Source organism: Trachinotus anak, unplaced genomic scaffold (genome assembly GCF_046630095.1).
Source record: "Trachinotus anak isolate AG129_WGS33_773 ecotype Australia unplaced genomic scaffold, CSIRO_AGI_Tana_v1 ptg000012l, whole genome shotgun sequence".
NCBI lineage: Eukaryota > Metazoa > Chordata > Actinopteri > Carangiformes > Carangidae > Trachinotus > Trachinotus anak.
In genome coordinates this window covers 15,217,078-15,230,189 of record NW_027273863.1, presented here as the reverse complement: position 1 = coordinate 15,230,189, position 13,112 = coordinate 15,217,078, and the positions used below count along the sequence as shown (strand labels likewise).

The 13,112-nt window shown below is 40.2% G+C and overlaps 1 protein-coding gene across 3 annotated transcripts in view; it reads left to right on the top strand.

Moving 5' to 3' along the window:
* The window catches only part of LOC139628536 (adenylate cyclase type 1-like), a 38,168-nt gene that overhangs the window by 12,968 nt on the left and 12,088 nt on the right, over positions 1-13,112 (top strand). For all 3 annotated transcript variants that reach the window (XM_071490274.1, XM_071490273.1, XM_071490275.1), the window contains exons 4-8: positions 542-653; positions 9,290-9,417; positions 10,362-10,520; positions 11,193-11,334; positions 12,670-12,825. In XM_071490274.1, the coding sequence (XP_071346375.1) occupies positions 542-653; positions 9,290-9,417; positions 10,362-10,520; positions 11,193-11,334; positions 12,670-12,825 (697 nt within the window). The remainder of the gene's footprint in view (positions 1-541; positions 654-9,289; positions 9,418-10,361; positions 10,521-11,192; positions 11,335-12,669; positions 12,826-13,112) is intronic.

Sequence of the window (13,112 nt, the reverse complement as noted above, 5' to 3'; positions counted from 1 at the left end):
AACCTCAAGCACTTTTAGTCCCATATACCAACTTTCTGAAAGGAATACAAGTTCACTTGGAGATGGTGACAGCAGCTTGATGGTTGCATTATATCCTAGAACGGCTCCTTTCCAGCTCCCTAACAGGACATGTCTCCACCTTGATCCCCGTGAGAATGCTCTGTGCTTCTATTTTGAGTCGCTCTGCTTGACTGTGTTGCCAGTCAGTTAGAGAATGGTACAGTCTCTCGCTTTCTTTCTCTCTCTCTCTCTCTCTCTCTCTCTCTCTCGCTCTCTCTCTCTCTCTCTCTCTCTTTCTCTTTTTATATTTTTCCTGCTGCAGGTCATTAATTTGAATGTTTGATTAGTTTGCTGCAAACACATTATCCAACGAGAATGTATAAATTGACTTTGGCTTGGGCCTCCTAAATATCATTTTCAACAAATTCCTGAGAGCTAATCTTATCTGGCACCCAATAATCTTGTTTCGTTGATACAGTATAACGTGCTGCTATAAATAACCTGCATTGACTCAATGGCTCCTTTTCTCTCTCTGTTACAGCATCCTGTTTGCAGATATAGTTGGTTTCACCAGCCTGGCCTCCCAGTGCACAGCCCAGGAGCTGGTTAAACTACTAAATGAGCTGTTTGGAAAGTTTGATGAGCTTGCCACGGTGAGTCTGTTTCCCCTCCCTGAACAAATATCCCTCAATTACAGTCATTGTTGGCATAAAAAGCTGCTCATTTTCTGTGTGTGCGCACATTTTGACATGGCAAGGCTGTGTGTGTGTGTGTGTGTGTGTGTGTGTGTGTGTGTGGGTCCTGCTTTGGCCACAGGCTGCTGGCACATGCCACTGTTGTACCAGCTTAGCATGATGTCACAGTGAATACTGGAAGCCCATATGATGCTTAATATGATTATCCGGCGCTTCATTTGAGGAAGAGTTGACAGACCTTTATAATCTAGGCCAGATTTACCCAGGGCTAAACCTCGCCACCACTCTGGTTGTGTGAATGAACTGAATGAAGCGACCACTGAGTTGTACTTGTCCCAATCACACTCGGTTGGCATGTGGAAAAGATTTCAGCTTCCCCATCTGTCAATATTTCACTCTTTCTTGATTTCAGTGCTGAAAATCCGCTCAACTTTTACTGCGAGTTTGACCGCTGCGGTTAAACTAGTGACACTGTCACCACCGGTGTTGCACAGTCTTCTTGATGTGCTTTTACTTCAAGTCATGTTGATCAGAATAAGCACACCTCTCAAAAAAAGTAGTGTTTCTTCTCCCGCGGTGTGAGTTTGGCTGACACATGCGGTATATTTGTTTGGTGAGAAGGTCCTGAGCCCCTGCAGATCACCCTGCCACAGCCTTATCTACATGTAATCTGGCCTCTATTACTTACACTAGGCGCATGCCCTTGTCAAATCCATTAATCCATAGGATTACAACTAACCCTTTTTTGCTTTCATAGAAGGTTTTACTTGGCTGTGTTAAGAGGTTCTATTTTTAACTTGTTTGTTTGTTTACACTGCACAAAATTAGAACTGACTAAAAAGAGAGCGCTTCTCATTTGACTTGTTATTGTCACGTTGTCATTGCCTTTTCAATTAAATGTGGATCAGTTGCTTTACCTGCTTGTTGCTATGTCAGCCGCAGTCTGTCTTTATCTCACTGAAAGTTGCATTTTTACCCTGAGATGCTATTAGCCAAAACAAGATGATTCCATGCGTTACAATACACACACACACACACACACACACACACACACACACACACACACGCTCATTTATAAATCTAGTCATGGCAACAAGTCAAAGAGCTTTAATTCATTCATTTCAAAGATGCTACATTTAATTTGGCTTTGGATGATACACTTTCAATTTCGTCTCCCAAAGTCATTTAGCTAGAAGAGACGCTGTCTTGAGCTACATCAATTTTCTTGCTGTTGTGATTTGGGCTGTCTCATTCTTTTAGTTACAACTGAATAGACTGGTCTGATCTCCGCTTTGCTGCTGGCTGGGAGCCTCATGTTACACTGAAAGGCTGTCCCCAGCCATGAAACCTGTCATCAAATGTTATAGCCTTGCCCTGACCCAAAGCCCCACTCATTCTGATCCACTTTGGCAGGAAGTGGCAGTGCCAGTGACTCATAGCTGTGGTCACTGTGGGCACGCAGACTCGTCTCGTTCCATCCGAAGAACGGGCGATGCCACATGGCCACTGGTTATCATCTCATAATACCATTTCAGCACCATCCCCACACCACCTGTCCACTCTTTGGACTTGTCAAGCTGCATGGGAAGTGAGCCAGGAACGCAGTGTTCTCCTAAAGTGGCACTGATGTAGTAGACCAAGTTTCCTCTCCTCTCCTCTCCTCTCCTCCTCTTTCCTTTTTAACATTAGGTAGCTAACATACTCACACCACTTTCACACCACATGCATACATAATCACTTAAGGTAATCTTAGACAGTTATAAATATTTTTGTGTTTTAGCATTTACAAACAGTTGGACTCTTTTCAACCTGATATCCATATCAGTCATCTCGAATGCTCACAAAAGGAATATGGTTTTTCTGTTCACCCACCCTGTGTCAAAGAGACGGGCCAGTACTGTTGAGAATTTCAGACTAATGTTAACTATTACAATATTTGCCTTTTCAGTTGCTAAATGCTCCACTATGTTCACCAACTAGTTCACCAACAGGTAGCATACAATGGGTTTAGCTTTAATTTACGCATGCTGCTACTGAAAACAAGGCTCTAAAACCAAAACAAACCAAAACAATGAGCTAAAAGACTCTAAATACCCCTTAAGTTTAGAGGAAGTGTAGAATACAGTAAAATTCTCTGTGGGCTCTTCATTACATATTTTACCATTTTGGCAGTACTCACGTTGATAATATTCATATAATGTTTAGAAATGAGAACCTTCTCTGAACTCAATAACTCGGCGAATGGTGCAGAAAATTTACTTCAGGATTCACAGAAAAACAGTAGCCTTGCCTTCTTGGACTGTGCAGTATTAAGCTTGGAGGGGGTAGCTTGAAAATTGAAGTTTGCAGAAAACCCACTCACACTGATCAGTATTTCTGTTTGATTCCCACCACCCACGAGAACACAAGCTGGGAGAAATTATAACTCTTCAGCACCAGGCTGAGAATCTGCCGACCACCGCTGAGAGTGAAGACAAGGGTCACAAACATCTCAGGAAAGCTTGGACACTTTATCACCACCCAAACTGGATCTTTGCTGAGACAGTGGAAATATAACACCAGGCTGACATAGAAACCAGACACAGGGGTTATTCTATTCACAGATGAAATGACCAAGTTTTTGAGGGAAAGCAATAGAAGAGGGAGATGCATTTTAAAGAGAAATGATAACCAGAATGTAAACTGACACACCAACTGGCCCCCTCAATCTGTAAACTCTTCCTCTCCCTGGCCGGGTTTCCAACAGTCTGCCCGCATCCTGAAACAACAGTTTCTCTTATGAGAGGGTCTCTTATGGTTGTTGTGATGCTATAATACATTAGTTAGCTCTGGACTGGATGTACTTTAGTGTCTGTATGCATGTATGTATGTATGTATGTATGTATGTGTGTGTGTGTGTGTGTGTGTGTGTGTGTGTGTGTGTGTGTGTGTGTGTGTGTGTGTGTGTGTGTGTGTGTGTGTTGCTGCCGTTTCCATGGCAGAGATTCACAAAGCTTTTCATTCTTGTCTCTCTTTTCTCTCCTCTCGCAACACCTCCCTGCATCACAGCTTTCAGACTCCTCCGCTCCTTGTCTCTCAGCTTTTTGATTGACATGCAGCAGCCTACTTCCCTCAACTGTGTCTTTTATGCCCCATGGTTCTCTGCACTCTCTTCCTCTCTCATGTTTCCATTTTTAGGATGGCTCAATGATGTATCTATCTACTGTCTCTGACTTCCTCGACAAGTCAGAGTTCCCTTTTCATTCACTCGTGTATGACTGTGAAAGCTTACAAAACATCCTGCATCACATGTGCAGTGCATGAATGCACGCTTAAGTTTTGATAATTCATTGCCATATTTGTATCCTTGAGTCATTTCTTTTTCCTACTATTTTTAAGAGAATAACAGTTCACCCAAGGAGCATATCTGACATTCAGTTGTCAGAATTATTATTTTATTATACTGTAAGTACTTCATTAACTGCCAATATAAGTACCTGGGCACCATTCTGGATGATTAAAGGACTTTTAAAGCCAACACTGACTTCGAAACCAAAAGGGCCAATCAGAGACTGTTCGTCTTGCAAAAGTTGAGGGGTTTTAATGTTGACAGATTGCTCTTGAGAGCGTTTTTCACCTTTTATCTGGTCAAGTTTAACTTTTGCAATGACTTTCTGTCAGTTCAACAACCTCAGCATGGTTAACAAAAATAGACTGGGAAATAGTGTTAAACTTTGCCAAAAGATCATTGGCACTAACTTGAATGATCTTGGCCGTGTTTATCAAGTTAGAGGGCAAAGGTCATGTTGGCAGACCTCATCACCCTCTCCACACAGAGTTTTATCTCCTGCCATCAGGGAGGCGGTATTCCTTTCACATGGAGGGCCAAATCAAACAGATATTTGAAATCATTTGTCCCGTCAGCTGTAACAAATACTGATGGACTCTTAGTGCTTCATATCTCACTGCAACTTATTATGCTGACATCTACTATATGTTAGACCAATTTATGTATCTATTCCTTGTATTATTTTATTTTATGATGTCTATTGGCTGTGTTGACTACTGTTGCAGACCAAATTGCCCCAAAGGGACAATAAAGATTTTCTAATCTTATCTACCTGGAAGAACTGACAAAGCTAAAACTCATCTAGTCATAGGTAGCCTGAGGTGTAATTTCATTTGTGCTGCCTCTTTGTGAGGAAACTAGTTCTTGTATACATTCCCAAAATGGTGGAACTACAGACAATTATATTTGCAAGGAAAGTGTTATTTTGCAAGAAAATTAACTTTGAAAGCCCCATTCAAACAGCCTTATAGATCATTTGTACATCTGCGGGTTTACATAATACAAAATCTTTTTGCCAAGAAAAATAGATCGCAAAAGTAATACCACCGGTTAAGATGCTAGCAAAAAAAAAAAACAACTGTATTTTTTTTTTAGACTAAGTAAAAAGACTGTTCACTGCCCACACCGTGACAGCTGCCTGCCAGAAACTAAAGTCTGGGTGTAAGCACAACTCAAATAACCCTGTTTGGGTTTGTCTCATCAACAGGTGCAGGGATCACTGTCAAGTCCTTCAGCTTCCCTCAGATGCCTGTGTGCTAAAAATTGCAAACTGGAGCAAAGCCCAAACCAAACAACCCAGCTTTAAAAAAAAATCGAAATAAAAAAGAAAAGAAAAAGAAATCATGAGGATGGTTGCTATTGCGGTGAACATACCATGAAGTGATGTGTCCTTTCATAATGCTGGGGGACTTAAATGAGCTACAGTTTAAGATATCCTGACTGGATCCTACACTTCCCATAATGCATCTCTAGCATCTTTTGCTAGACTCTCCCTGTACTGCTGAGAGTACTGGTCTTTTAAACCACACAGCCCCAGTTTATAACGCTGCCTTTTCTGTTTATTGTCTTCGAGCACACACAGAAAGATAACCCTGATGACATCACTGTAGAATCATCAGTGTTCATCCAGAGACAAAAAAGAGTCTCTGTTACAGTTCATAGGGATTGCTCAGATAGATACTCATTTCACGGAAAGGCTGCATTCGGCTAATATATATATTATTATATTTCCATATCTGCTGTATTACTAATTCGTGAGATTACAGTGTTCTGTCTTAGAGCTGATTCAGAATGTGTGTATGTGTTTGCACACACACATATACTGCAGGCTACTTGGGTGTCTGAAGTGTGTGTATTTACAGCTAGCCAAATTTTTTTCAACCAATTTGTAAAATCATTTCAAAAATAAAAAATAAACAAATAAAAATGTTCCTTGTTTCCAGCTTCGATCAAATGTTCAGACAACCGGTGGCATCCATGAAAAAAACCTCAATAAATAAAACACTGAGCATTTGTTATTTGTCATATCTGTTAAATATATCTACATTAATAGACTTACTTCACAGATTTCCAACACCCGCTCACTCCTACCCACCAGGTTGAGGTGGGTGGAGGAAGTGTTGATATATTATTCACTTGCTGTTGCACATAATTGAGTGTACATTAATTCAATAAGAAAGCTGCTGACAAAAAGGGAAATGCCTTGTCACCGCGTGCTTGCTTGCATGCAGGCAGAGATGGAGAGAAGTCAGTGCAGAGGGGGGAAAATGTTGAGGGAACTTCTATGGCGCTCCTAAAGATTTTGCCCAACAGAGGCCCATTGCAATGAATCACTGTCTGCCTATATTGATGAAATGTTGACGTGAAATCCTTCACCAAGCTAAGGCAGATTGGAAAAATGTTGTGAAAAATGTAATAGCCTGATACAAAATGCATAAAACAGTGCAATTGCTTTTAATTTGAATGAAGAAAAGTCTTTCTCAGCTGGTTTTACAGTGTACTCTACAGTGTTATAGCCAACAGAGGGCAGGTTCAGAGACAGACAGCAGCAAGCACACATTCTGCCCCATGTCCTTTCAGCTTCCCAAAGTTACAGGAGTGGAGGCCCTAATCTTTAGCCCCATCAACAGTGCGTACACGGCACTGATCTTTGTCTTTGCATCAAACACTGCTGCTCTCTCCTTTGGAGACTTGTAGGAAATGAACTGCTGCTTCTCTCAGCTGGCTCATCTTTTCCTTCATAATCATTTATTGAATGTTCCCCTTCCCTGTATTTGTTGCTTTGTTTCTCCCTTTTTGTCTCCATCTGTGTCTGTGTGCACTCAAGTGTTAATTTGCATCCCTGCGAGCATATGCAGCACATTACTGTATGTAAGGTGCCTGGTAATACAACTACACCACACTTTGAAGGGTTCTGCTCTCAATATATTCTAATCTCACTGAAAACATGACACAAATTATCCAAAACAATCCTCTTCCTTTCTGATGGAAATTGAAGTAGGTGTCACGGCCTGGTTCAAAACCCTAATAGACAGTACCCATCTTTCGTCTTCACTGATGACCACCCAGATTGCCCACAATGCTTCAGTCACATGACAGTGGTAATCCTGCTTGGGTCTGAATCAGCTCCTAAGCCCTTGCAGTGCAGATTAGCACAGGAAAAGTACAGAGTAGGAGACTCTGTAAGTACCAGGGCTTTCCCTGCTTCCTGTTACTTCAGCCAATGATGTATAGCACCATCTGCTCCTTCTCCACTATGACCCAAGTTACCCCAAAGAGACCCCATTGGCTATGTTACAAAAAAAATAAAAGTATTTTCTTTATCAAGTAAAAATGAGAAAGAGAACAGTACTTAAGTGTCATGACAATGAAGTTGAGTAGCTGCTGTATAAGTGAATACATTACAATCCAGCTCACTTGATACTAAATTTGAGAGCCAATTATGTTGAAGATATTTTGTTGTTAATTTTAGCACAAAGCTCATTCTAATATTTTTTTTTATTTTAAGAAAAGATTAAATAAAATTATTTGGATTGCCAGGAAGGAAATTAAGTATCACGGGACCAAAAGATACTCAAGACTAATGTGCATACATGTCCGTGCAGTTTCCTCATATTACAGAGCAAAGTAACATGGTAAATGTACGTGAGATATAGACATGTAATTTCTAAATAATAATATTTTTTCATTATAAATATATTAAACATTGTGTGAAACTAACACATGTTGATAAGAAGTAAGTAACCGTAATCTTACTTTTAATTATAGTATCTCATCTGAGATCAATGGTTACTATTTCAATTTTATATTCAATATTGAGGGTTATATTTAAACAGAAAACATCTTCCTCAGCTGCTCAGCAGTTTGTACCATATTTACCTTTGTGCCTAAGAATGTATTTTACATGAACGGCACATTTGCCTCCATGTCACCGAGCACTCAGAAAGCATGACCACAGCATGTAAAGCGATACGATAGTAGTGGCTTTCACTGTTTTCTAAAAAAACTCTCATAGCTCGCCTGTTAAAAATAGAGCATCCGTCTTGTCTTGTGCCCATCGATGTGCATAATTATGAGTCTTTTGTGCTCTTCACACACATGGGCAGTGATCCCATTACCTCCATGGAAACAATAAAGGGTTATGAGAAGGCGTCCATGGTAACCCCGGTCTCCCTGGTAAAATGAACGTCTGTTGCTCATATCCTCTAATAATGGGTTATAGCCTATTTGTAAGCCGCCTTTTCATGCCACTGCTTATTGTCCCTAAAAAGTGAGCGAGTGACTCACCTTATTCCCTAAAGTGAAATTGATCCGTTGATTTAGTGCTGTGTCGTGGGAACCATTTCAGTGTCGGTGTAAGTTCAGAATCTGGCCATGTAGGCCTCTCCTATTCATGGAGTCACTCTCAGTTTATCTGTTACTGATGAACGGCTGTCAGCCTTTACAGATGTGGTTGGGTACATCCATGTAGCAGCAGTGATAAAAAGCCAACTTTCTGTTGCCTCCATCTGTCTGATTTGAACTATGTGGCCACACAGCAGGTGATGTCATTGGCATGTCTTTATGTCCATGCTGTCAAACAACCACACTCGCATAAAACACTAATCTGATCCAGGGCCATCCATCAATGAGTACAAAGAGACTTAAAGCAAGAGTTTGATGATGTCTGTATGCCAAATATGAAGCTATTCTAAGAGAACTGCATTGTTGTAATTGTAGTTTCTCTAAATCTCAGCCATTGCCAGTGTACTCTGCCTAATACATTTTTTGACACATTATAAACGCTGCAGTGTTATTGTAAAAGTTCTAAAATTTAAGGTAAAACCTTCTAAGTTTTAAAAAGCCATTTCTCCTTCACCATGAACTCACTCGACCTTGGCAAGTGCAGTGATGGATAGCTTGAAGCTAGACTTATGCTGATGGATATGGATCAGTATAATGGATAAACTATAATTAAATGTTAGAATTTTTGACTTTAGCACCACTGGTCTCAAAACCCTCTTTTGCAACTTTGATTAAAATGGAGGAAAGGTGCATTTTGTACCCTGTTGTGAAGTTTTGACCAATTACTAAGCTTGCCATGGTGACTAAAGGTTCAATTTTCATTCTTTAAGAGGGCCTAACTCCTATAGCACCAGTTTGTGTTTGATGAAATGAGGAGGTAAAGAGGAGTTTTATCACTGACTGGCTCATATTGGCTCATTATTTATGTAGGAAGCCATAGAATCACTTTTTTCTCTCTCCACTCCGTCTTTTTGATTGACAGGAGAACCACTGTCGCAGGATTAAGATCCTGGGGGATTGTTACTACTGTGTGTCTGGACTGACCCAACCCAAGACTGACCATGCCCACTGCTGTGTAGAGATGGGTCTGGACATGATTGACACCATAACGTGAGTGATCACAATTTTATTGACGTACTGAAATGACATTCATTTTTCTACCTGTAAATGAATGAAATCATCACTATCTTTATAATAGAATATGCTTCCAAACAGGCACTGTAGAGGCTGGAAGAGACTGTGATCTTTATTTTATTCAGTGCCCAGTATTTAACTGAGTCCATAATGAGAGATTTCCTTCAAGTAGGGCAAACTGCAGCCTGACTAGCCATGTGTGCTGTGAGTGAATTCTAACACTGAACATCTGAGGGGAAGAACTGCGGTTGGCTGAGAGAAAACATTTTAATGGATCAAAAAAGAGCTATTCTACTCTCAAAAAAGCTTATTTCCCATGCATACCCTGCACAGTTTGGAAAAAGGATGAAAAGACAGTGAGAGATTGAGATGCAGCAGAAGATTGAATCAGTTACTTTCATGACTTGACTGGAAGCCTGTTAATTAAGATTAGACTTTTTCCTCAACACTGATTAAATAAAAATGACCGGCTTGGCAGTTTTGTTTTGTTCTTCAGTCTATTTTGGTATGTATATTTGAAGAGCATGTGTTCCCTGTCTGCTTCCTGACAGATTGCCACGTCTTTTTTTTTACAAAGAGTGCTTGTAGGTACAGATTTTTACATTATTCTGAATTCATGGTGGTCTCCAGTATTTTAGTCATTATACATAAATATTGCTTTTAATAGTGAATATTACGACGTTATAGTAACAATGCATAAAGGGTGGTCTTACCTTTGATAGGTTGGATTGCTGACTGAGAACAAGCACTAATACCTGTCTCACAGATTTACCGATTTTATGTTTGTCTGTGGTTGGACTTAGCCAAGTGCATCTTTTGTGCTGGTTTCATAGGTTCTTTCTAATTAAAAGATATAGCTATAACTATAGATATAGATATAGATATGACCTCACTCCAGCACTCATGTTCTGCCCCTGCAGGTCAGTAGCAGAGGCCACAGAAGTCAACCTAAACATGCGCGTGGGCTTGCATACAGGTCGGGTGCTCTGCGGAGTGCTGGGCCTCAGGAAATGGCAATATGATGTTTGGTCCAATGATGTGACCCTGGCCAATGTGATGGAGGCTGGAGGACTACCTGGGTGAGTACTTAACATTTTATATGAACATGAACCTCAAGAGCTGTGGACAACAGTTTTCTTTGACTCCTCTATAGTTGTGCCCTACAAATATACCATATCTGCTTTTATTCTTTAGGTTTTTTTTTTTTTTGTCATTCTTTATTTATAGTTTTCTATTTGGATGACCACTAGTTTCCACAAAGTGATTGCTAGTCTTGCTAGCAAAAAAATGCAGGATCACCAATGTAGAATGCAGAATCAATGGAACAATCAAATTATTAGATATAATATTGTCTCTTCCAATTTTTTTTTACGGTAAGATGCGGCTTTTTCAAATGGTATCCAATAGTTGTTGGACTCAATAGCATTTTTTTTGATGCAAACATACCAGTAACTTATTAAACAAGGCAAACTTTTTACGTGTTTACAGAAAAATTCAATTGTCAGAACCGATCATGACCCTGATCACAGCAGCTTAAATGAAATAATTGAAAAGAATACTTAGTCTTGACATATTCTCATATTTGCAAAAATACTTGTGGGAGCAGGATTTTAGCCCCTATTTTCACAGTCTCCTGTAGCAGCTGAATCTTCTGCAGGTGACCTGCTCAGAACTGTTTGTGCCAAATGTCTCTGCAGCTGCACTGGCTATGAGAGATGTTATGTGCTATGCCTGCCCTGTTTGTGCCACAGGAAAGTCCACATCACCAGATCTACACTGGAGTGCCTAAATGGAGACTATGAGGTGGAGCCTGGAAACGGTCATGAAAGAAACGCCTTCCTCCAAAAACATGAAATTGAAACCTTCTTTATTGTGCCATCTCACCGTCGGAAGGTATCGTATTGTTATTCTATACTGAGGAACATGTATTCCAGATACTGCATGTATTTCTATGAGGAAAATGACTAAGATGACATCAATAGCTCCAAATCAGATGTATGTTAAGATGAGACTTCCTTCTAGGCCTTGCCCTGTACTGTACACATTAGCAAAGCTTCTGCAGGTTATATGCTAATCCATATTAATGGACCCATGTTGCAAATCAGAGTAGGCTAGGTTGACAAAGCAGGCTTATCTTGAACTGTCTTCCTCTGTACCTCTGTACCAATATCTACAATAAAGCCATCCTTCAAATAGAAATATAGTCTGACTACAACATCCAGCACTGTATGATGGAGCTCCCACACATTTGTTGTTGAGCTAATCTCACTTCCAGCCTGTAATGGATTGGACTGGGCTACAAAGAGAAAGAAAAAAAAAACAGCCTCTGGCATCTATCATCTCAAATCTGTACTGTCCGACAAACCTACAGAGATATGTGTGTGGGTCAATGTATACACATACACACGCACATCTCCAACAGATGTGCAACAAGCAGCTGGAGAGGGAATTTCAGTCTTGTCTCTGTATCCATCAGGCCTCCTCTCCTCTCCTCTTCTCTCCTTTCCTTTCCTTTCCTTTCCTTTCCTTTCCTTTCCTTTCCTTTCCTTTCCTCTCCTCTCCTCTCCTCTCCTCTCCTGTACCTCTCCTCATCGTTATTTCTTGCAGCAGGTTTCATGTTATGCAAGATAAGACTTGCGCATAGGTTACATGTGGTCCTTATGTGAACTTGTAACATCTCAGTTGCGTGTATTTTTCTTTGATATGCGGGAGACTTTGCTAATCCTCTTAATAGAGCTGATGGTTAGACTTCATCAAAGGCATGGCTCAGAGAGAGATGTGCCCGGACTAAGCTGTGTTGGATAGGCTGCTACTCTCTCTGCTATAGTGTCTTTAATTGCTGCTGCTTAGGGACACACTTTCAACTTTGTGCATCAAACAAAATGCATATTTCTTACTACAAATGACACACAGACATCTCCTCAAACCCTTTGTCATATGCTAGATGTTCATCAAGTTTTCTAAAATAGTATTATGGAAGAGAAACGAGGGCATCAGAGTAATAAAATTATTAAAACCACCAAAGGGATTGACCTACCTTATTTTAACCACTTTCCAGCTAAATTCCTGAACCTGATAATAATGACTGCATGCGTGTGTGTGCATGAGCATGAGTGCACATGCATACTCTCCAATGCCTGTGCATGAGTAATTGACCTTTACATAATATATATTACTGTGTGGGATATCATGACTTAATCCTTGTTCCCATTTCTTATCTGGTGACAGATATTCCCAGGATTGATTCTTTCGGATATAAAGCCCGCCAAAAAGATGAAGTTCAAAACTGTGTGCTACTTACTAGTGCAACTTATGCACTGCAGGAAGATGTTCAAGGCTGAGATTCCCTTCTCCAATGTCATGAACTGCGAGGACGGGGATAAGGTATAAACTCTCAGTGTCTGTGTTGACGTTTCTGTGTTTGTTCGTGCTGTGTAGTGACTAAAACAGTATACAGTGTGATTGTCTAGACTTGTAATAGTGGAAAATAGCTAGGAAAGGTTTGTTTGAATTACCTGGATTTCTACAAGCTCCTAAATGTGGCTCGATCCCTTTATTTAATCACAAGAAAGTCTGTTTATTCAGATTTAATCATTACAGTATAGGTTATATACTGTACTATAGACATCTTTCAGGCAAATGCTTTGTGTAGATTTGTACAGCAATTATTA